Consider the following 25,544-nt stretch of genomic DNA (forward strand, 5'->3'; position numbering starts at 1 on the left):
ATCAGGCGGGCCTCGAACTCACAGACATCTATCTGCCTCTGCCTCCTTAGCGTTGGGATTAAAAGTTGGGTGCACACAAATTAAAGCAGAACTCACAATGGTCATGCAATAAGATTCTCAGCAGAAATACTGTTTGAACTTCAGGCCTAAAATGTGATCAGTACAGTATGACACCTGCATCCACTTCCCATTTTCCTTAAACGTAGCCAGGCTATGTAAAGAAACTTGGCCAATGTACTCTTTGTACTTTTTTTTTTTTAGCTCTAAATTTAAAAAGTACCGTTCAGCAATGCAAAGGAAGCATTTTCTCGTTTTCTCGGCAAAGCCATCTTACCGCTGTATGTATGAGTTGTTCACGCCACGATGATCCAAGTCATGGCTTAAAGCAGCAATCAGCAACGCAAGGATCTCCAGATCCGTCAACTTGTTCTGTGTGCAAAGGCATTGAAGGAAAGAGAGAGAGAAAGTGTGGGGCGTGGTGTTCTCCTATGACTTCTCAGTATTAAATCCCGTACTTGGTGTGGCCACAGAGCGTTCTCCAGAAATTCTACTCTGCAGGAGACCGTTCATGTCGCCATTTACAGTGAGCTACTACAAATGTCACCAAACAATAGAAAAATTGAAAGGCTACAAAAATGAATAATCTGGGAACAGCAAGCTGGCTCAGTGGATAAAAGTGTTTGCTATATATGCAAACCTGGCAACCTGAGTTCAGGTCTGGTAACAGACAGGGACAGGACAGACCCACCTCCCGAGGTTGCCCTCTGACCTCTACACCTGTGCCGTAACACGTGCACACCAACACATACTCCATAATTTTTAAGTTAAAAAAAGAAAGAGAATACTCTACCCACCCATCGTTAGTACTGCCATGAATCTTATGTTTACAGATGTGGAGTGACTTTAACACACTTTAATATTCTTTCTTTTGTTTTCTGTAACCATTGATTTCCTCCCTGTGATCGGCTGCTATATTGTTAAGCAACTGAGACAACGTGACTATTAAATAATATAGTAGGAATAAAATTACTAGAAAAATGGCTCTCAAATCTTGCATAATATAGTCCTAGACTACATATCAGTTATTTCTGAGTACTTGTCATTTATATTGTTTACAGTGCTATGCCCGTGGTCGGTGACACAGTGTATGAAATACAAGTTAAACTGTCACACTATCCCACAGGAAGGCCCAGCACTGTGACTCTGGAGCACCTGTGACAACCGTCATCTCCTTCTCACCGAGAGAAGCACAGGCAGCTTTCTGTAGTGGTAATCCTAAGACTCACGGCCAACCCAAGGTAAGCTTATCCTTTTCTTAGGAATTTTTCTATGGGGTAAAATAGCTGCTGTGTTATTTTGTATGGCTTCTTAGACAAGGTTCTGCAGTCAAGTCCAAGGCTTTACACATGGTATTCCAGTGTTTGATCGCTAAGCTAAACCCAAGCCCAGTCACTTCCTTTAAAACCAGCTACTTAAAATGGATAACCTAAGAAAGTAGGATATTTGACAGAAATGGATACTTTGTGCGTTTGTTTTCTGCACTGATCTTCCTTCTACTCAGGCTCTGACCAAGGCACATGACACAAAACCTGTCTGGAATAGCATGTATAGAAGTGGCAGCCTTCCACAGAATCTGGCAGACAATGAACTCATCTATCAGGACATTTGGTGGTTTTTGAGTAATTCCACTGTGGAGCAGTTGACTGTAAAATGAGAAGTGTAATGTTTTTCTTTCACTGTCTTCCTCTGATGGAAATATTTATTGACCCAGGGATTATGAAAATGTAACATGATGTTAAGAGATTTTACTATGTAACATTTTATTGTGAATGAAAGAAAGTTAGTAGCCAACTATTATGCTGCGCTAATTTTCAACCACTATTTGATAAATTATTCAATCACCATAAGAAAATAACTTGATCCGGGCGTGGTGGCACACGCCTTTAATCCAAATCCTGGGGAGGCAGAGGCAGGAGGATTTCTGAGTTCGAGGCCAGCCTGGTCTACAAAGTGAGTTCCAGGACAGCCAGGGCTATACAGAGAAACCCTGTCTCAAAAAAAATCAAAACAAAACAACAACAACAACAACAACAAAAAGAAAGAAAGAAAGAAAGAAAGAAAGAAAGAAAGAAAGAAAGAAAGAAAGAAAGAAAAGATAATTTGAAAAGATACGCTGTCAGCTCCACCGAGCAGGAGTCTGAATGGCTCCGGGAAGTACCTGGATCTTGCCGGCTTTCAGAGCAGCAAACATGCACTGTGCCGTGTTAAAGGCATGCCTCCAATTGTGGTAGGCAACGTTCTTCCGATAATTCTTCTTCACACTTAAAATCCACCTGCAAAGAACCTGTAGGAAGTGGGTGCAAGGAGTGACAGCAATTGCCGAGTTAGTCACACATTTTCTAAGTTCCAGGTTGCCCGCACTGTTCACTTTCAATCCCTACAAGCGTGAGGGAGGCACACATGACATTCGATCACTTGACAGACGAAGGAGCCAACTCTCAAACAGGCAACCTGCGATTGGTGTTTGTTCATAAGGGGGCGGGGCCAGAATTCAAGCATTACCAGTTCAACTGAAACCTACCAAGCAGACTTAGTTAAGTTAGGTGACAAAATAGGTAATATCTCAAAGAAAGGTACTTTGTCATAGGTAGGACACCAAGTACCTTTATTAAAAAAAAAAAATTCCCCCATGTCATCATTAGAATCCCGAGTCATATGTGCATGGATGTTTAGAAATGAGTTCTCTCAGGTTCTCGTGTGGTGCACTTGTGAAGGTATTTAGTCCAAGGATCTAAGTTAGGCTGGGTTGAGGTATCCAGCTCACGTCTCAGGACAAATTAGAATTACAGATTTTAATGCCTTCTACATTAGATCTTTAATGGCTTAGGTTCTGCCTAATGCACTTAATGCCTTGCTACCAAGAAATCAAAATTTGAAGATACTGTATAAACCTCCTGGGACGCATAAGGAAAAAAATTATTTTAAAACATGGGAAGCAGGAAAAAGGCAAAATTGTTCAAGCAAGTCTTCCAAGCTGGGTTTAATTTAACTTCTAAAGGGGATATTAAATAAAACCCTCAGGGACTCGTGATCTGAGCATGGTGGTTCTGCTTGTGTTAGCAGTCTGCTTCTCCTCAAAATCTGAATGATTTACTACGAGTTTTGGAGAAACAAACACGGGCTTTCCTGAGTGTGTCCGTGGGGATGTTGCAAATTCAAAGAGCATTTTCTTGGGGTTGGAAAAAGTATATGGGAAAAGCATGGCAAGTGTCCATCCTTGTGATTGGCTCTGGGGGCTGAGCGGGAATCTCCTCCCTGTTGGTAGAAACTGCTCAATCACGGGGGACTTAGCATGATCCCTTTTTTCCAGATGACCTTTTCTTCTAGTTCTCAGTTGAGTTCACAGGGAATTCGCCCCCCCTAACAACGTTGGGATCTCTGGACTGTGGGCCCTGGGAGCTGCCTAGTGTAAGTACATTGGTGTGCCTGCGGTGGGTGTGTTCTCCCTGGGCCTTGACATCTCAGTACCGATCTCCTTCCTCTGGAGATTTCTGAACAGTCCGGTGTGGAGATAACAGATCAGCTACAGCAGGAGGATTTTAAATGAAAGCCCCAAGTTTTACTTTGATGTGTTTTGAGAGTATGCATTGGCATCACATAGGAAACTAATTGTGACTAATGAAAGCAGCAAGAAAATCATCAGGAAGACTGCAAATTTGGTGTCTACGTACATCTTTCACTGGTTCAAAAGCGTAAAGCTGCTGCTATTGAATTGTGTATACATACCCTGCAATTGAATCAATGGCTAAAGTCATTCCTAACTCTTGTTTGGAATTTGATAAAACGTATGAGGCTTGGAGCCTTTTGAGGATGGTCCCCTCCATCCCAGCATACATTGCACCCCACTTCCTGAGTCTCTGGGGGAGGGAGAACTGAAGCAGGGCTCAGGTTAATTCTCAGTAAAGAGGCTTGGTCGGAAGTTGATAACACCTTTGAGGAAGGCCAAAGACTGCCTTGGATAAGGGACAGTCTTAAAGACAGTCTTAAGAGTACAACTGCTGCCAGGAGGTGGGAAGATGAAGCGCCTAAGCACAAGTTAAGAAAGGAGAAGACTCAGACCTCAGAAGCTGTAGTCGTGGGTGCAGTAATCACGAACTCACTGTGAAGCCTGCCTAGTTCTAATCCAAGGAGAATAACATTTTCTTCCCCCTCTTCGTCTCTCTTCTTTCAGAACCAAACTGACCCAAACCTTAAACCTGATTGCCCTGTCTCTGGGCATTTTTCTTTTTCTGAAAACCCCCCAACCCCAGCAGCTGCTCACAGACTTGCTGAGCCTGTGTGGGCTCTGGACCTCCCACTCACAAAGCCTGACATTTCGCTCCCTCCGTTCCTGGCAGCTGCTGAGACCCACAACTTACCGTCCCTGCGATTTCTCTCAAACTCCAATAAAAGGAGCCTCAAGTTTCTACATCTGTTTAAAAATTCTTTTCCTCCGTGACTAAGAAGCTGCAGAAAGGACCTGTCCCCCCCCCCCAGTGACAGTGGCTGAGGTACAGCAAGCAAGGGCAGCTCAGGGGTGGGGGTGGGGGTGGGGGGCAGAGACAGAAAGGGCAGAAGTGGGAATACAATCAACAAGTGTTGTCCTACTAAAGTGGATTGTTTCAGAGACCACTAAACAGGCAATGGCTGCCATCAGCATAAATTAATAGTGAAGGTTTGTTGTTCTGTGTGAGATGTCTTGGTAGGGGCATCCCCTCTAGCAAGCAATTTTAATTTTCTCCATCTAAAATTATATTGACAATAAAACCCGAAATAAAAGAGACGACTAGACAGAGCACAGGGAATTCAATCATAATAATCCCAAGGCCCAGGTTGATGTTGCCTAGAGTAAATATAAACAAACGTGGTTTTGCTCTGTTTTGTTTTCATCTAAGTTCCTTAGACCACAGAGTGCCAATATTCCATAAAATTCCTTCACCTTGTTAAAGTTTTATGTAAAGGAATTAAAATCTTTTACCCCTCCCCCATCCCCACCCTCACTCCCTGTCTTGTGCAATTTTTCTGCAAATCTATTAATCTCATCCACCTGGTAAAGCTTTTGTTTATGCTAAGGGCTTCCTGCGTTCCTGGAACGAACTCTATGGCCAGGAGCAGCCCGTCCCTTTCCTTCATTTCCTTCACTGACTCTTTTAAAACTAACCAGGCTCAAAGACAGTGAGGCCAGAAACTGGCCAGTGGGGAAAATACACAGCCACCATGTGCATTAGAATAAAACCAACGTACACTCCCTACCCTGGTGTGCTTGCTGGCCACAGAGCTCCACTTTTTTTGCAAAATGAAATTGCCTTGCCTGTCTACTTTATTCATGTGTTTCTCTGAGAAACACTGCATTATCTATCATTTGTGTCTTTTACATTCAGATAGAAATTATATACAGAGGAAAGGAAAGTAGGTGAGGAGTATTTTCCTATGGGTAGGAATCCAAGGAAATGATTGCTAGAGAAACTGAGTATCTGAATTACCCAGTCCTCAAATGCTACCCAACAGCCAAACAAAACGTAAATCAACAAGAGTTTTTTTAAAAAAAAAAAAATCACATCCCTGTGCTCCAGCCAAGCCCTTGGAGTAGAGTCCGTGTTAGTTACAGATGTGGACACTCCAAGGAACACATGGATCCGATCAAGGTATTAAGTAAAACTGGGATCCACGTGTAATGTAGGGCTTCTAACTCGAAATGTGAACTTATTACACTCACAAAGCAGACTTTTTTTTTTAATGATTTATTTATTTCATGTATGTAACTACACTGTCTCTGTCTTCAGACACACCAGAAGAGGGCATCAGACCCCATTACAGATGGTTGTGAGCCACCATGTGGTTGCTGGGAATTGAACTCAGGACCTCCAGAAGAGCAGCCAGTGCTCTTAACCACTGAGCCTCACGGAGCTGACTTTTAAAGTGAGTCCTATCTTGTACAGTGGAGAAATTTGATGGTGATTTAGCATATTCAAATTTTATCTAAAGGTGGGATAACTGACGTGCTCTCGATATCTATAGAGTAAGCAGAATAGCACAAGCACACATTTTCACAAGCATGTGATATATATATATATATATACATATATACATATATACGTAATTCACACGGACGCCCAGAGAGTAGCAACATCATTTACTCTAAGAGGTGTGGAAACTGAGACTATGGAGATAAACTGCCAAAGCGAATTTGTGCTAATCACTGAGAGAGCTATGAGTGACACCGTGACATTTCTACTCCACGCTGGTTTGGGTTCTTCATCTGTGAATGACATTCATTCATGAGAGCTCGTTGGAATAACTAGACAACATGATATCCCTTAACTAACACCCAGGCAGGAGTGACACATCATTAGCCTATTTGTATTGTTGGGTTTTCATCTTTAAAAAAATATATATAATATAAACTTTGGTTAAATAAAAAATCATAATTAGACTCAGGTCTCTGGGACCACAAAGGACATGTTATGAACCTTAGCTATATTTACCCTTAGTTTTCTTTCCATACGGTGAGGTCTTTGAGAGCATGGCTCACTCATCGTTGGAACCACACAGGACCCTGAGAAACTTCTCCCTTTAGGAATTAATGGAAGGCTGAGCAATGAAACCTTAAAGACCTATAAATGTTTAGATAGGAAATCTATATTTGGAGACTGGGGTTCAAAAGGGTCTCATTTCTGCTCCACAGAGATGACCTCCTTTGAGGAGTCTGGCCCCACAACAGGCACCTATGGCCCTGGTCCGTTCTGCATCGTTAATCACAACCCTGGTGATGACAGTCTTACTTCCCTGCTTCAGTGAGTCACCAATGGTGCCAGGAGGCAGCCACTGCTCTTTGATGGCTTGCCAGTCTACTTGTTCTGCTGTTCGTCTTTCCAGAGGCTTCTCTGGCCACCCTCCCCTTGACCCATGTTCCACCCAGAATCTCCTGCCACCTGATTTTGCACTACTGCCGTCACTTTAAGTAAGATCCTCCTGCATTCTTCAACCTGGTGCTTGATACATGGCAGGAGTCAAAAAAGATGTATTTTTAATGACTGATGGTTAAGCAACAATATGTTAATCAGTAAAACGGAAAAATCCCTATTACATGCCAGCAGTCAGATCCAATTCTCTATCTTATATATACGTTGAGTACACACACACACACACACACACTCACTGCTTTCCTACCTCATGTTTCATCTGGAAATTCTGCACAAGGTTGAGGTCAGTGAACATCCGAATTGTACACAGTGCTGTTTCCAGATCAGACAGCTCAAAGTCACTGAAGCTGAAGTCGGTAATTTTAAGGGTTTGGGCCGATGGTACCACAGCAGCCTTAAAAAAAGAGAAATTAAAGCTACAAACTAGGATAGTGGTTACTCACAATGCCTTAACTTTTCTATAGGGAAGCAGAAGATCTCCTTTATTTTTCCTTTCATATTGCTTCAATATTGAAATATTCGATATTTCAAGTTCAAATCTAGGATCTTTCCTTAAGTGCCCTTCTGTTAAAGGTTTGTTCTCCAGGCTAGCGCTACTGGGCTGTCTTAGTTAGCTTTTCTATTGCTGTCGTAAAAAAACCAGGACTAAAAGCAACTTGGGGTAGAAGAGGTTTATTTCGTCTTACAGCTTGTAGTTGGTCCATCATCTATAGAAGGCCGGGATAGAACTCAAGGTAGGAACCTGGTGGCAAGAACTGATGCAGAGGCCATGGAGGAGTGCTGCTTATTGCTGTGGTCTTTATGGCTTACTTAGCCTGACTTCTTATAGCACCGGTCCAATGATGACACTGCCCACAGTGACCTGTGCCCTACCGTATCAATCAAGAAAATGCACCAATGGCTTGCCCACATGCCAATCTGGTGGGGACATTTTTTTTTTTCAATTGAGGCTTGCTCTTCCAAAATGGCTCTAGCTCAAGCTTATATAAAGCTAGATAGCACACGGGAGGTAGTGGAATATTTTAGAAGCAGGCTCAATTAGATTTACAGGAAGAATGCTCTAGAATGTGAGACTATGAAGCCTTCTTTTCCTCTTTCAGTCATGGAACAAGCAGCTTTCTCTGCAAGGCTTCTCCAGTAATGTACTGTGTGAACTCCAGACCCGCAAAACAGTGCAGGCAACTTGTTTACATAGTACAAACTCTGAAAGAATAAGCCCACGCAAACATCCTCGTTTTTTTTTGTTGGTTACCTCCAGTATTTTGTTAAGCAATGGCAAACTGCAATATACTAGAAATCCTTATCACAGGAACTCTCTACACCTTTAATACTGAATCATGTAGGGTTAACATGATTTCGGACAGGTGAAAGAGAAAAGAGGCTTGCTACTTCACACAGTAAGTGGCACAGAGGATCCCAACAATCTTTTATACCTCTCTGGTCTTATTCATTTCTCAGATGGAACTATCTGGGACTATTCATTCCATCAATGGAAGGCAAGCAGGAACCAAGGTAAGGATAATGGTCCAAACACTGTACATTTCATTCATGCAAAAGCCTCTTCTCTTCTCTTCTCTTCTCTTCTCTTCTCTTCTCTTCTCTTCTCTTCTCTTCTCTTCTCTTCTCTTCTCTTCTCTTCTCTGTTTCTTAGTGTCTGGCTGGCACTATCCTATCTGGCCTTCAACTTTCCTAAACTAAAAGCCATCAAAAGACTAAAGTCTCCCAGCACTACTGAGAGCCATGCAGCCCCTATGCCTCGGAAGCTATTTCTCCTGTTCTTAGTGGCTGCTATGTTCCATCTCACATACACCAGACTTGTTCCCTTCTCTAAGGCTCTTTCCCGAAGACAAAAATTCACAAGAGAACAGTCTTTCTATAAAGCCAGTCCCGTGGACTGATGTGTAGCCTGAAGCAGGGAAGAAAACGGAAAATGTTTCAAAAAAGGTCTCATTGTTTACAGTGGCTTCCAGCATCAGAGATGGAACAGCTCCAGCTGGGGAGGAAACAGATAGCAGCTGCTCTCCTTAAGCACACTCACCAGACACGAGAACAGATGGTTTATTCTTAAGGCATCATTTTTTGTATAACAGGACATTTTCTTTTTTCCTTCAAAGTATGTTCTACAAGCTGCAGGAAAGGTGGCCCACACAGCCCAGGCCTCGCCTTCGTGTATGCATACTCTCTGCCACTCCAATTAAGAAAAAAAGCGGCTTCCTCTCCTCCTTCCAACCCACAACCACCCCACAGCACAAGCAAACCCCAGGAACTGACCCAGCATGGACAGGCAAACATTTTCCATGAGAGCCTCGTTGTCAATGAGATGCGGTTCAGAACTTGGATCGGTCACTAATGAGGCATGAGAAAGTCAGAAATCCCTTAAAACCCTTTCCTAAGCATGATATAAAAGGTCAACTTTCTATTTGTTTTTCTTTCTATTTCAGAAGATAAAATAGTCTACGTTCTCCTAATAAATAGCAGAGACTGAAATGTATTTCAAGGTAGGGCAGTTAGGTACAATTCTAGATTCCTGGAGCCGTTGGTCCCAGCTGCGTGTGTTAGAATTTAGAAAGTGAGATGCCAGCCAGGGGAAAAGGCAGGCTAACTGCAGATCTTCACCTCTCTCTGATCCTAATGCCCTAGTTTCATCTAAGCTCTGTATCAGACCAGCTGCCGCAGCCTCCCCTCCCTCCCTATCCTCTCTCCTATCTGTAGGGAATCACACAGACTGTCTTTTCCAGCATTTCTTCCCCCTCTATCCCAGCACCCAACTCCAGTAGGCTTTCCCTGGAACCCACCAGCCTAGCCTGCCGGAGAAGCAGGTAGGTCTGCAGGGGAGCTAGGAAAGCTTCAGATGGACACACTGCCTGATCTTCTCCTAATCTAATTCCCCTGTCTCATCCCCAGCTCTGTGGCAGACTACCCGTTATGGCCTTTTCTCACTCCCTGCACTCATTCACAGGGGACTAAGGAGATCCTGATGGAACACCCTGCTTTCCCCCCTCCTGTGGACCCCCTCAGACCCTCCCTAACCCATCCCCGTTCCTAAGTGTGAGCTCCCAAAACCTACATACACATTTTGCCCCAAGCCTCCTGTGGACACACCTATCAAGATTCCCAGAATAATTCCTTACCGGGCAACACAGAGCCACCATATTCCCCTAAGAACCAGACTGGGTAACATGAACTAAGAAAGAAACCACCCATCCAACAAAGACAAGACCAGATACCAGCACCTAGAATTATAAGCATCCCAAACCCAGATGCCTGGACATCAGCATAAATATACAATCAATACCAGCCAGGACAATGTCTCCACTAGAGCCAAGCAACTTTACCACAATAGACCCTCTGAATCACCACATGGCTGAAGCACAAAACAAAGACCTTTATGCCTATGCTGAAGGTCCTTAAGGAGGAAAATAATCAATCCCTTAAAGAAATCTATGAAAACACAAACAATAAAATGAAATAAATAAAAACCGTTCAAGACCTTAAATTAGAAATAGTCAATAAAACAAAACAAAACAAAACAAAAAAACAAACTGAGGAAAATCTGGCAATGAAAACTAGGAATTCAAACAGGAACCTCAGAGGCAAGCCTCACCAACAGAATACATGAACTGGAAGAGAGAATCTCGGGCATTAACACAGGATAAAAGGAATGGATACCTCTGTCAAAGAAAATGTGAAATCTAAAAAACAAAACAAAGCAAAAATCCATGTACAAAACATCCAGAAAAATCAGGGACACTGTGAAAAAAACAAATCTAACAATAAGAGGAATTGAAGAAGGGGAGAAACCCAGGTCAAAGGACCAGAAAATATTTTCAACAAAATCTTGGAAGAAAATGTCCCTAATCTAAAGTGGAGGTGCCTACCAGGGTAAAGAAGCACACAGAACACCACATAGACTAGACCAGAAAATATTCCCATTGGCACATAATAATGGAACACTAAACATACAACACAAAGGAAAAATATTAAAAGCTGCAAGAAAGAAGAAAAGAGACCAACTAACATTTAAGTCAGACCTATTAGAACAACACCTGACTTCTCAATGGGGGACTCTGAAAGTCAGAAGGACCTGGACAGATGTTCCACAGAATCACAGATGGTAACCCAGAATAATACGCCCAGCGAAATTTTCAATCACAGAAGATGGAGAAAATAAGACATTCCATGATAAAACCAAGTTAAACAATATCTATCTACAAGTCCTAAAGAGGTTAACCATGCTCAGACCAGCAAATACACACACAATACACACACACACACACACACACACACACTACACACACACACTACACACACACAATACACACACACACAATACACACACACAATACACACACACACACATACACACACACCACAAAATAAAATAACAGGAATCAACAAACACCAACAACTCCCATAGATATCTCTCAACATCAATAATCTCAATTCTCCAATTTAAAACACACACACACACACACACACACACACACACACACAGACTAACAGGATGAATGAAAAAATAGTCCATCTTTCTGCTTCATCCAAGAAACACACCTTAATATCAAGGATTCACATCACCTTAGGGTACAAAGATAGAAAAGGATATTCCAAGTAAACTGACCTGAGGCAAGCTGGTGCGGTCATTTTAATATCTGAATTAAAGCCAAAACTAATCAGAAGAGATAGGAAAGAAAGGCCTTACACATGTAAAGAAAGATCTACTAAGAGGACATTATAATTCTTAACATCTCTGCCCCAAACACAAGGGCAGCCAAATTAGCAAAATAAGCACTACTATGGCTTAAATCACACACTGACCCTCACACACGGACAGTGGGAGACTTCAATACCCAAGTCTCACCAACAGACAGGTAATCCAGACAAACACTAAACAGAGGGATGCTGAAGCTAAATGACGATATAAACCAATATTATAAGCAGATATTTACAGAACATTCCATCCAGGCACAAAAGAATATACCTTCTTCTCAGCGTCTCATAGAGCTTTCTCCAAAACTGACCACATGCTTGGACACAAACCAAGTATAACAGATACGAGAAAATGGTGATAACATCCTGCATTCTATCTGAAAACCAGAGATTAAAGCTGGATATTAACAACAGAAACAACAAAAATCTTACAAATTCATGGAAACTGGACAGCTCACGACTGAGCAAAAAGTGGGTCGAGACAAAAATTAAGACAGAAACTAAAAACTTTCTAGAGTTTAATAAAACTGAAAACATGCTGGGTGGTGGTGGCGCACGCCTTTAATCCCAGCACTTGGGAGGCAGAGGCAGGCAGATTTCTGAGTTCGAGGCCAGCCTGGTCTTCAAAGTGAGTTCCAGGATAGCCAGGGCTACACCGAAAAACCCTGTCTCAAAACAACAACACCAACACCAACAAAACAAAAACAAACAAACAAATAACAACATCAACAACAAAACCTGAAAACACAACGAATCCAAAATCAGTGGACACAAGGAAAGTGATTCTAAGAGGCGATTAGTACTGTGTCTGCACAAAAAGCATTGGCGAAATCGCATATCGATAACTGAAGAGCACACCAGAAAGAAATGTTCAATATCCTCGGCCATCTCAAAAACTACTCTGAGGTTTCACGTTGCATCTGTCAGAACGGCTAAGATCCATGAAACAAATGACAGCTCCAGCTGGAGAATGCGTAGAGTAAGGGGAACACTGCTCCATTGCTGGTGGGAGTGAAAAATGTGTACAGCTACTATGGAAACCAGTATAGTTATTCCTCAGATATCAGTGGGTTGTTCCTCAGAAAATTGAGCCAATCCACCTTGGGATCCAGCTATCCCACTCGTGGGCCTTTAACAAAAGGATACTTCATCTTGCCAGAGAACCGAGCTTGACAATGGTTACTCCTGCAACACTCACTGCAATAGGAATTTTAAAAGTGGCAGGATTTCTCTATCTCCAGCTATCCCAACGGAATGAGACTGAATCTACTAGAATTATATAATCAAGCTTTACTGCACAATACCCGGGCTGTCATTGATTTATTCTAATCCTCTAAGCTTATCTGGCTACTTCCCAGCCAAAATTCATGACATACTTGCATCTTAGTAGTGGTCTGGCTCTCTGGGCCTCAGGTATGTTCTCCCATGATGTTTCCCTGACCCCTTCCCCAAGGCCAATTCTCTCTCCCTCTCCATCCTCCTTTCTCTCTCTCCTCATCCCCTGTCTGGTGGAAATCCTGCCTTATTCTCTCTTCTGTCCAGCCATTGGCTGGCTAGCTTTGACAAGTCAGAGAATAAATGGGAAATGATATTTCTACAAACTTAGAAACAGGAAATACAGTACCAAGTCCAGATTGCAACAAGATATGGGGGCAGAGAAACCAGTATTTGAACATGGAGAAGCCAATGTACATGGTGCCTACCCAGAGCCCTCACCTTAACATACTAACATCTTTGACACAAGGAGGTACCCTGTGGGCTATCAAAGGAGAAATGTAAACACAGAAATATTGAACTAGAAAAGCCAGGAGTGGGCCCAGGCCATCTATGTGTTCCAAGGAGCTTTCCAAGTGATTCTGATGTATGTAAAAATATTAGAGCCACTGCATTCTGAGAGGCCATCTGTAGTCAGTGACATTCACGTGGTCACTGTGGTTATCTTCAATGAATGCCTTTTTGTGGAGGAACTAGCGGTAACCACCATGCCACATCTAATGGGCAGAAACCACAAGGTCAGCTAGCTGCTTCCTCCTGCTTCAGAAGGATGTGTGTGTGTGTGTGTGTGTACATATACACACTGTAGAGGCTCTGAGCATATTTTTGGTTCAAACCATGATTAGAAAGCAAGAGAATTTATGAATTTCCTAATAGAGTTGTATAGAGACAAACTCTAGATGCATCTTCAGCAAGTGATGAACTAAAATCCTTGTTGAAATCAGAGCTGCCACCTCTCCCATGTCTAAGTCAGAGCACTGATTAAGAGGGAGTGGGGCCCCAAGAGATGGAATTGAGACACAGATATAGCTTCATAGGTACAAGTCTCTCAGAAAATAGTACCTTTATAATTTCAAAATGCCTGATATCTATCAGAGTCAAAGTGATTATCTTTGTGATTATATTATTCATATGTATATTATATATTCATTTTATATATGTGTACATATACATGTATACATATCTGTACACAAATACACTCTTGGTATATTTGATGGACCTAATATAGTACCTGCATAGACTAGGAGGTAAAGACTAGGTTTGTAAATTCATCAGCCGCATGATCAGTATTCTATAACAGGTAAGGAACCACACTACTACAGGAACAACACATCCTTGTGGTACCTGGTTTATTCTCTTGTAGGTCTCCTATTCATCTTACTTCCTCTGGAAAAATTAAAATTACAGTTGGATTTCCATTTTCTTCCATTTACATCATGTATCCTGCATACATAATTCTAAACATCAGTTTCAGTTTGTCTGCATATCAATAAGCTGCATGTTTTCATGCTCAAGGACACTGGGAATTCAGAAAGAACTGGCCTGAATATGTCTTACTTGAGAGCAGTTATGGTAGAAACTCACTTGGAATCGTCCATTTTAGATTATCTTCAACAAGTACAGTTTATAAACTGATTTTAATCTAGTTTTAAAGCACGGGATCCATTTCCCCCCCTGGAAGTTTTCTACCTACCTCTGTGTATACTTCTGAGGTGCTTATTACAGTACAGGGCCTGTGAAACAAAGCTTGCTATATAACAGAGCCACAAGGACCTCAATATCGCTACAGCTACTAACAATAACCAGAAGTCCGTGGAGATTCAGGCACCAGGAACTTGTTACTGCAACTCTGCAGCAGGGTAAACTCATATTCTCTTCTTTCATATATGAAGCGGGGCACAGAGATGTCCTATTTGCTTGAGACTATAATAACCCATAAGAAGTCTAGATCTCTTAACAGTTAAAAGCTGTTTCTTATGTTTTTATATTATTATTATATTCCTTAATGTGTGGTGTCTGTGAAAACTATAAGCATGTGAGCATGAAAAATAATACACTGGGGTAGAATAAGCATAATAATCATCTAAAAATGATTAAGTTTCTTGGTTTTGGTGAAGGCCTCTTTAAAAAGATTCAATTTCACCTGTGGTTCAGAATGTCTCAGAGAGACATTTAGTTCTGTCTCAGCAGAAACTAAAGATGTGGGCACAGGGCTATACAATCTGTTTGATTGTGTGTTTTATTATATACATATGCATGCACAGACACAGTCACATTGATATCAGGGGTATTCGGTTTGCCTTAGATTTTAAGTCTCAGATCTCAAGCCCAAAATAAACAGAAACAACTGTTTCCAGCCAATAAGAGGCTCCTCGATCACACACAAGACATTATCAAAACAAGTCTGAAAAGATGGGCATCTTCTGAACTTGATCATCCATCAAATGTCAAATTCTCCCAATTAGCATGAATGTTTTATAAAGTCCTCTTGTTTTATTTCTCTTTGATATGAAGTCAATAAAAATGCCTCGAGGAATTTCAAAGCGGTTCTCATTTGAAGAGGTATACATTTAAGGTCTATATTGGTATCTTTCTTTAAGAGGATTATTTATGTGTTTAAGTGTTTGCCTAGATGTGTATCATTTGTCTGCTCGGTCCTGAAGAGGCCAGAAGAGGGCCCGGATCCCTGAACTGAACTTACAGATGGTTGAAAGCTACCACGAGGATACTGGGAGCCAAACCCAGGTCCTTTGCAAGAGCAGCTAATATTTGCAACTGGTAAGTCATCTTCCAACCCTATATTCTAGTATCATAAGCAACTTTTTAAAACCATGGTCACATGATTTGTTGGCTTTTTGGTTTTGGTTTTGGTTTTGTTTGTTTGTTTGTTTGTTTTTATTGCTTTCTCAGCAATCTGTGACTAGGGATCATCAAAAAGATGACAACGGGCTCATTTGAAAGGCCCTATGTGAGACTTCATGCTAATCCAAGAGAAGTCCACAATGAAATGGGATTTTTAAAAAAATAACAAATTAAGTCAAAAGTAAAGAAAAAAAAAAGTTGTGTTCGAGTTTCCTATCCATTACCTCATTATGGCTAGAGAATTTCTCTGGATCTCTGGATACAGGCATACACATTTGGTACATATATTATTTAATCTCTTAAGAGTAAAATTTCTAAATAAAAAAATGGAGAGCTCTGGAATTTGTTTTACAGTTGGAATGGAGCCGAGCAGGCAAACACATGGCAAAGGCAGTGATTTGGGGACGTCCTGGGTGACTCGGACACCTGGGTAGCCGGAGCTGAAAGGAGTTTTTATTCGGTTGACATGAAACTAGAATTGAAATCAGTTGCTGAATTCCAACCAATTTAAATAAATTACTTGACCTACAAAAGATGTAACCCTCCATCCCTAGCACAGCTGCCAGACATCTATTTTCCAAGTGGAACAGCAGATGGTTCTGAACAATATGCAGTGTAGCAATTTTCAGCAATTCCACGGTGTTTTTCTCTTGCTAAAATTATAAGCATAATTGAGGGGGGAAAAAAACTAAGCTCAGACTTTTGTGAAAGACTCCACTATTTCTGAAGTGTAAAACAGAGTTCAGTATGCCCCGTGATGGTTTCAGCATTGTCCTTAGAAATTCCTGCAGGGTGTGACTCCTCCTTTACCTTAGCATGAAGTTCTAACTCTCAGGGCTTGAAAGCACACAGTATGCATCGAAGTGAAAACTAGATCTTGTTGGTAGACTAGGCAAATGTCTTAGTCGGGGTTTCTATTCCTGCACAAACATCATGACCAAGAAGCAAGTTGGGGAGGAAAGGGTTTATTCAGCTTACACTTCCATACTGCTGTTCATCACCAAGGAAGTCAGGACTGAAACTCAAGCAGGTCAGGAAGCAGGAGCTGATGCAGAGGCCATGGAGGGATGTTCCTTATTGGCTTGCCTCCCCTGGCTTGCTCAGCCTGCTCTCTTATAGAATCCAAGACTACCAGCCCATGGATGGTCCCACCCACAAGGGGCCTTTCCCCCTTGATCACTAATTGAGAAAATGCCTTACAGTTGGATCTCATGGAGGCATTTCCTCAACTGAAGCTCCTTTCTCTGTGATAACTCCAGCTGTGTCAAGTTGACACAAAACCAGCCAGTACAGCAAATGTGCCAGTTAACTTGGGTGAGCTAGCTCACACCTATACTTCTAGGATTTGGGAAGCTGAGGCAAATGAAATGTCAGGAGCTCAAGTGAGTTCCAGGCCATCTTGAGCTAATGTGTGAGAGGCGCTCCAGCCTCAAAAAAATAAAAAATAAAACTAAAAAGTATCAATTAAGCCCAAGGCAAAGGATACTTTAAACCCAATACCTCTGTAAACTTTGTGTGACCTTTCAGATAAAATTACCTAATGACTCTTTTGCTGTCCTTGCTAGGTGACTCATGTTGCTAAACATAATTTAACTTAGAAACCCTCCATTGCCTCTTCCTACTGGCGTGGCCTTGTGAACTTGAAGTTCTTTGGCTTTTCTAGGCACCAGGGCAGTCTTCACAACCCGGCTGGAGTTTCCATGAGAACGCATTGACAGAGCATTAGAAAGTTATCTTCTGGTGAGCTGGGGTATTGATACTAATTGAATAGAATGTCTGTGTTCTGCTCAAGCTTTCCTCTCCTGTGCACATTTTTTTCTCCTTATAGAGACCTAGCTAGGTTGCAGCAACAACTTACAGTGAAAGTGTGTACTGTAAGTGTACTGTAAACTGTTACGTGCAGGGGCTTTAGCTTTACACATACCACCACCAGAGTGTACCAAAGTGTTCCCAACTTTGTACCCAGTGTACCCAGAATGCCTGGCATACATGCTCACGTGTCCACTTGCTTTCCCCTCACGCCATCCTGACTAATGGCAGGACTCCAGTAACCCTATCTGATCCTGATTTCAAACACCCTCCCATAAACCATGTGGTCAGAGATCAGACCGGTCTGTTCTGGCCAATGCAGAGTTGGTTACGTGTGACAACCCACCACCTGTAATCACCCATTGCAATCTCCCCAGTACATGAAAAAAAAAAAAAAAAACTAAGTCAATTTTGGTGAAAGAGAAGATGTGAAGGCTGTATCCAGCAGTGGGGGCAAAAGGCAGGATAACAGAATAGCATGACAAAGTCAACATAGACCATGGGTGCTTCGTATTATCCGTGACTTTGGGCCCTAGCGAGAAAGTTGATCACCATTAAGAATTTCTGTGTCCACCTAAATATTTACCACTAGTAAAACCACTTGTAAATTAATTAGATGGCTAGTCAGTGAGTTTCCAAAAGAAAAGAGTTACCGATAAAGCCTGGAGCTCTCTTGTTTCTTCCTCCGCCGCTGATGCATGGTAAGACAGGACCTAGGGGTGAGACAGGAACCCAGGTTACTCAGGCAGGGTGACTGATGTGCAGGGAACATCTGGCTGGAATCCTGTTCTAACTTGTGAGAGACGTAACTAGGATCTCACACTGCCAACTCTCGGTGTGGCTTTCATCAACACCGTGGAACCTCCATCGAAGGTCCCTTGCGTGCGCCTGAAGTTACACTCCTTAATTTTTAAAGAAAATCCCGAAACTCTCATTCTGACACTGTTGATGTAACAAACGCATTATTTACAAGTCACTCTAGAATGGATTACTGGCTCACACACAGCAGCAAGTTTATTTTGAACTGTTTTTTGTTTGTTTGTTTGTTTTTTCAGAAACATACTTGTGTTCAGACTAGGGGAATAAAACTCTTGCCGGAATAGATATATTTAAAGTTGCTATTTATGTGTGTGTTAGTGTGTGTGTGTGTGTGGGGGGGGAGGTTGTCTTAGAAACGGTTCCCAGGTGAAACCTGTGATAGCTACCAAGTTCACTCTGGAATGTACAGTCATACAGGTGTGAAGATGCTCTGCAGGCCAAGGGCAGAGAGAGTCGAGCAGCAGCTGACGGCACTGGCTGTTAGGCTCATGGGGGGACCCAATGCTTCCTCGAGGGCTGGGCTTACTCTAAACCTTCTAATGCGGTAAGAGTCATAATTCTCATTTTCAAAAAGGGTACCTTCTAAGCAATGTGGGATGATTTTAGAAATTCCCTTTAATCCAAAGATGTGGCTGTACTGAACGGTTTATTTTATATGTAAATTTAAAAATGTAAATTAAATTTATATGTAAACGTAAAAAATGGAGTTCACAGAGGCAATAATACTTGCAGCCTCTCCAGAGAACCAGCTGGATCCGAAGCTTCAGGAAGCCGAGTCTCCGAACCGCGAGTTCAAGACACTTGTTTCTGCCACTCACCGATTTTCCTTTATTTATTTTTCCTTTTCCTTACTTTCAATTCTCCAAGATTGGTAGGGAATTTTTTTTAAACATTTTTTTAAAAAATAGATATCCTCATAGAGATTTGCAAAAGGGAAATAAATGAGAGAGACTCAGGGATGGTGGGTATCCCCATGAATGGACTACAGAAGGCAAACTCTGCTTTATGCAGCAAAAGCACGGGTGGACCAGAGTCGCGGTTTGGCCATATGAGCCTCGGCTAGAGTCTAGGCATTTGGAATCTACTTTCTTTAGCTTTTAAATAAGCATGTGGACATCATCAGGAGAATCCCATGTTTTCACGCTGTGCATGTCTGGAGGAGACGCTGAGTATGTGCCTGGGCAATCCAAATCCCACGGGCTCCGTCCCACCTCTAATGTCACCATCTGCTTGGCCATGGCTCTCTCCACTGCTTCATACATCTGTGTGTTCTGGATCCCCAAGCCACAGAAGATGACAAAGGCTTCCAGGAACTGCTCATCATTTTGGTTGAAAGCTTTAATCTTGCCAGTATTCTCCTCCATCTTATTAACAAGTTGGCAAACGCCTATAGCATTCCAAGAGATTAAGCACATAAGATCATCAGTCACCATGGCTCCGATCGACCTTAATATTCACACCCAAAGATCCCTTTACTGTTTTCTCTTAGAGATGCCTGGTGTCTCCAAGTAAGAACACAGACTTCTCAAAAACAAACCTAGGAGAGTAACCCCGATTAATTTATATAAGTGTTAGTTTCACTCAGCCCTGAATGTATATCGTCTATGATTTAAAAAAAAAAATTCTTAGAGAACTATTTTCCTCCAGATTGGTCATGAATTTCAGATCAGTTGAGTCCCCAAAGACAATTTGTCCTTTGGAAACTTAATTGGATTTTTGTACTTGTGCCAAGAGAACAGTTTTGATGCAGATCAGAGGTTTGGGTCACACAGTCTGCCTTCCCTTACTGAGAAATCAGAGTTTAAAAAATGCAATTGCATACAGAATAGAATGCAGAAAATAGGCATCTCACAGAGGCAGCTTCGAATTTCAAATATATGCTCAAGTATTCAGGATAATCACACAGGAAGAAGTAATCACAGATACAACAACTGTTTTAGATATAAAAGCAGACTTAGTCCCTAAAGAATATCATGATCTCTCCTTATAGGGTCAGCCATGAAGTTGGGCAAGAATGGAGAATTATCCTAATGCTATGATAATCTTTACTCAGCCGGTGTTGCTATGGGATTCTGTGTCTACAGAATGAGGTTCCTGCACAAGGTGTTGGTATACATGGCCCACCATTGAGTAAAATGTGTTGTTAACTTGTATCACTTTGTCTCTAAGTAGTAGACTTCCGATATGTGTGCACTGTGGGATAGGTACTGAGTAGACACACAATCTCTGGTCCTCATGATTTTCCTTGTGAAGGCTGTGGGACCATTATAGGAATGAGGACAAGGCTGCTGCATTTATTGACAACTACACAGCACCCACAGGAGTCTAAAATCAACCTCTGCCTTGGCTTCCGCCTAGCTCCGTCACTGCGCATGCTCAGTTGCATGCACTGCTCAAACTGCACGTCAACTGCTCACACCTTTGCGGTGGTCTTTCCATCTACCTGGGGCCTGCATTGCTGTCTGGTGCGCTCCTGCCTGTCTCCCAGGTGACACCTACATCTCCTTCAAACAGAGGCCCTCAGCCTCGAAGCTCAGACCCAGGGCAGGCGCTTCTTGTGTTCACAGTGACACTGGGTGAGTAAGGACAGATTGCACTTCTGTTTCTTTCTTGGCTTTAAGTGTGCTGGGCTTAGCAATCCCCTCCCCACAATCCCACTTTCTCAGCTAACAAAATCCTGGCAGACAGTAAGAATTTAAGAAAAAAAAATGTTGAGTTAATGAAAAGATTGCGGCCCCCAGTTCTGACCCGAGGTACTTTCCCACGGAGATTGTGTCGACCATTAGCCCTTATTTTTCCTGGAACACAAAGGATTTTCATGGTCTGTGCTGACATCTGATTACATATTAATTCCTTTTGTCACCACGGTTGCGCTCTCTGTTTTAACAGATGATCTGGACTCTGCTTTTCATTTGTGTTTGCCTGTGTAGTACTTATACTGCATGTAGTGCTGTGGGGACCACATTTCCAACACTATTCTATTATAAAGCAATACTTCAACCGAGACTTAAAGACGGTGGACCATGCGAGCAAAAAGCCATACATAACATCACTCAGCGTTCATTATCATAACAACACGCACCCCATATTTGGTAAAACACAAGGGCTATGTCCTCTCATCTTTGTGGCTCCTCACATTATAACTATGGGACTGTTTACGTAGGCTCTGGCTGTCTCCCAGTTGGAATCTTCCTGCAGGTCATTTGTTTCAGGCTCTTTTGCTCAGATCACAGAGGAAGTGTCTTTCAATTTTTACACAAGTTATCTTATACACAGTGGTCGTTGCTCAGAAATAAGACTTTCAGATTACCTCGTAGCAATCCCTGAAGGCATACCACAGAAAGTGTGACAGAGGGTTTATGGCATGAACATCGGGCAATTTGCTAAGCTGTGCCCTAATTGAGTCTGTTACATAGTAATTCAAATCTATCCTGGCTAAAATTCGCTGAACAAGTATGTTAAGAGGTATTAATGGATCTGGGGATGTAGGGCAGTGGTGGACTGCAAAGCTCCGGACAAAAAGAAATAAAAAAAAGGAGTATTAAATGCGACCTCTGGAATTGCTCACAAATCATTTAAATGGAATGCCAAATGAATGTTAAGTCTGCTGTATCCACAGCCCAGTGCAGAGCAGATAAAATATGTCTGTGTTACAAGTCACCATTACAGGTGTAGAAACACAGACTTAAGCTCCAGGGCAAGAAAGGGGTACTGAAGACAAACAGCCACTTAAGCATATAATTAAATTCTCTCTCAAAAGCAGGCTGGGCAAGCATGCATGCTTATCCCACTGATCACATTAAATCCCTTAGAAAATTTAATTATGGCAAGCAAAAATCCATGGGAAGGTTTATAAGAAACAAATGGAGTTCTTCTTAGAGAGAATTTAAGGCTTGGGCACATATATAGATTAAATTTTCACCATTTCTTCACAAATGACCAATGAGAAGAGCTAGACAATGCAACGATGGAGTGCGAGCCATTATGACTACTTCATGCATAGTAAAAAATATAATAATAAGGTAAAATAATACCCAAGACTGCATCAGGAGGAAGATAAAGCGATAATGAAACCAAACAGTAAATTATCCATGTTCCCTAATCTTAAGATCAGCTTGTGTGGCCACTGCCATGGTAAGAGCTGGGCACTACCGAGTATCTCTGGAAACCACACAGAGGACAGCTCTGAACCCCACAGCTGCGGCTTTTTCTGTAATTCTGGGACTCATCATCTGCTTCCAACCTCCTAGTTTTTCGGCCAAGCAAGGTTAAGGCATATAGACTTTGCTACAGCAACTGATTCTCGCTGCCGTACGTGTGGACATAAAAATTAGTATCTGGCCTTAAAATACCTTAATCATAAGAAAAATTAATTTTTGCTCATTTTGGGGGCAGGGGGCAATAATCTTGGTCAGGAAGTTTTAAAAACAGATAACAGGATTTAATCTTGTAAAGGATATGTGTGCTTACTTTTGTCAATAATCTTAATTTGGGAATGTCTCTCTATACAAAAATATTTAATTTTTCAGATAATCAAAAGAATCAGCTGCTCAAAAAGCAACTGACTCCTGGCACTGAGTGTTGTGTTTGCCAGCCTATGGTGTCTCACAGGGGGCACTGTCACCCATCACAGGTAGCTCCACTTTAACCTTGTCCGTGTGAGTTTCTGCAGCAGTAGATTCCTTTTGCTTATCCCTCTCCATGCCCCCTTCACGACCCTGCCCTTTAATCCTGCACCCATCTGACCCACTCTATTCCTTCTTTCCCCTTCGTAACACTACACCTCCTTAAGCATCTGTTTTTAAGGGTGGAGCCCTTCATAGGTTGATCACATTCCCGTAAATGGCCCCACACTCAATAGTACTGGGGCAGCATGAATTGGACTGCATAAGTTTAAAGAGAGAGAAAGAGAAGACAAGTTGGGTGGGTAGGAAGATAGGGATCTGCAAGGAGCTAGGGTGGATATGATCAAAATACATCATAGGATGTCCTCAAAATTAATACAAATATTTTATTTGGCAGGGTGTGGTGGCATGGGTTCTTAATCCCAGCATTTCATAGGCAGATCTCAATGAATTCAAAAGTTATCAAGTTCCATGCCAGCCAGGATGTCATAGTAGGTCCACATCTCAACGACCAAACAACCCTCCACCCTGCCCCCGAATATCCACAAATGAGAGAAAACACATGACATTTGTCTTTCTGGGTCTGGATTGGCTCACCCAGAATCAGTGCCGAGAATGGGTTATATCTTTTGGAGCTCTTGGCCTGTGAGGTCCCATAGACCCAAACATCAAAGACTATTGCTAACGCTCTTCGTTACTCTCAAGAAGCTGAAGATACCACATACTGGAGTCACAGACATGGAGAAGTCAAGCTGGTACCAACCTAGAAGCTCCATCTCTGCCGTTAGCTTTCAGAGCAGTGGAAAGTGCTATGTATAGCACCAGCCTGACTCGGTCATGAACTTCATGAGCCACAGTTACATTGGCCTGGCAAGGCCTGTTCACTGGTCCAATAGTGGCACCAACGTCATAGCGTAACCAACTACTTTCCAATTGGACTTAAGGCCTGCCACACAAGCTGAAACCTACACTTAGCACCATCACTGAAACCAGAACTCACCTCTGGAAAGGTCAAAGACCCTAAAAGAGAAACTACTGCTTTTACTGTTAAGTGGGCAGAATATTAAACTAACCAAACAACTTATCATTATATTCATAGACTAGTGAATCTATCAATTCTCATCAGCGAAGATTCTTTCTGAAGTAGATGGTAACTGATACACGGGCTCAAAATGTAGAAAATATGAGCCTGGAAAATGTGGACCCCTGAATGGGACATTATGTTATACACTCAAGGCTCAGGGATCATTGTAAAAGAGGGGGAGGGAAGATTTGAGAACCACAGACAGTGAATGACTAGAAAGAAAGAGTATTGTCCGACCACACGGCAGTCGAACATGAATTCAGTTCACGGCAGTTGTGAATGAACAAGACCTGCATAGACTCAAGCCAGACAGAATCTTATCAGAAGGAGAGGAGGTGGGTATAATATAATATATAACATGTAATATATAATGTAATACATAGAATGTAAATGTAATTTAATATATATATTTAAAATATAAAAGTATATTACCCCCCTTAAATATGCTTTGAAATTGTTATGGAGATTAGAGATTAAAATTTCCGGAAAGAATATTATGGAGAAAAGGGTATATTTAGCTTTATCAACAGGGCAAACAACTGGTTCAAATGAATGGATGCTAATTGAGAAATTTTTTTCCTGAGCATTGGTGGAAACTTTCTGTATTAGGCAGAGCATTCGAAAACATTTGTTGATAGGATGTAATACTTTGGGGAATAAAATTGATGATACAATATAGGCTCTGAGCTGGTCTAATGCTTGTAATTTCATCTAAACATCAGTAATGAGAGCCAATGAGGAGGAAAGAAGAAGACTGCACAGGCACCCGGGGTGGCCTGTTTGCCTGCGTGTAACTCTGTAGGGGTTCTCTATCAGAATGCCATATGGGAATCTGGTCTGCAACATGCAAGATGAATTATCCACAGCCATGATCTTTCCCCCCACGGCTCCTGTGGAAATCTAAGTATGTGCAGAGCTGCATCTCCCAGCTTCGTCACACTTATCAAACAGCAGGGTACACTGGGAAATTCCCATCTCACACTTGCAGTGAACTTGAGTACCTGTCTATTCCACAAACTCCCACAGAAACTATTCATTTCTTCTTTTAATTTTCTTTTCTCTTTTTAATGACATTTGCTGCCTTTGGCTTCAGCTTCTCAGCAGGATGTGAAAGCATATGCCCAGTTATTCAGATCCTTTTGTTTTGACTTTTGTTTTTTGAGACAGGGTCTCTCTATTATGCAGCCCTACCTGTCCTGAACCTTGCTATATATGGACCTCAAACTCGCAGAGCTCTGCCTGTTATGTGCACCATGCTCAGCTTGAGTCTTCTCTTTCTAACTTTTAAAAAGTTGCTCACTTTTCTGAAACAGACAAGATTGAAAAGTGACTTTTGACAGATCTACGGAGTCACTGAGTGCTCCTGACCGTTTCTGTGAGAATGAAGCAAAGGGCTTATGA

At 42.0% G+C, this 25,544-nt stretch overlaps 1 protein-coding gene across 2 annotated transcripts in view; it reads right to left on the minus strand.

Moving 5' to 3' along the window:
• The window catches only part of Pde5a (phosphodiesterase 5A), a 136,142-nt gene that overhangs the window by 31,823 nt on the left and 78,775 nt on the right, over positions 1-25,544 (minus strand). For both annotated transcript variants that reach the window (XM_021157938.3, XM_021157939.3), the window contains exons 10-14: positions 19,646-19,821; positions 18,269-18,328; positions 7,210-7,356; positions 2,219-2,344; positions 335-429 (exon numbers count right to left, since the gene is read on the minus strand). In XM_021157938.3, the coding sequence (XP_021013597.1) occupies positions 335-429; positions 2,219-2,344; positions 7,210-7,356; positions 18,269-18,328; positions 19,646-19,821 (604 nt within the window). The remainder of the gene's footprint in view (positions 1-334; positions 430-2,218; positions 2,345-7,209; positions 7,357-18,268; positions 18,329-19,645; positions 19,822-25,544) is intronic.

This window comes from Mus caroli, unplaced genomic scaffold (genome assembly GCF_978045245.1).
Source record: "Mus caroli unplaced genomic scaffold, Mus_caroli_1 scaffold_3, whole genome shotgun sequence".
Lineage (NCBI taxonomy): Eukaryota > Metazoa > Chordata > Mammalia > Rodentia > Muridae > Mus > Mus caroli.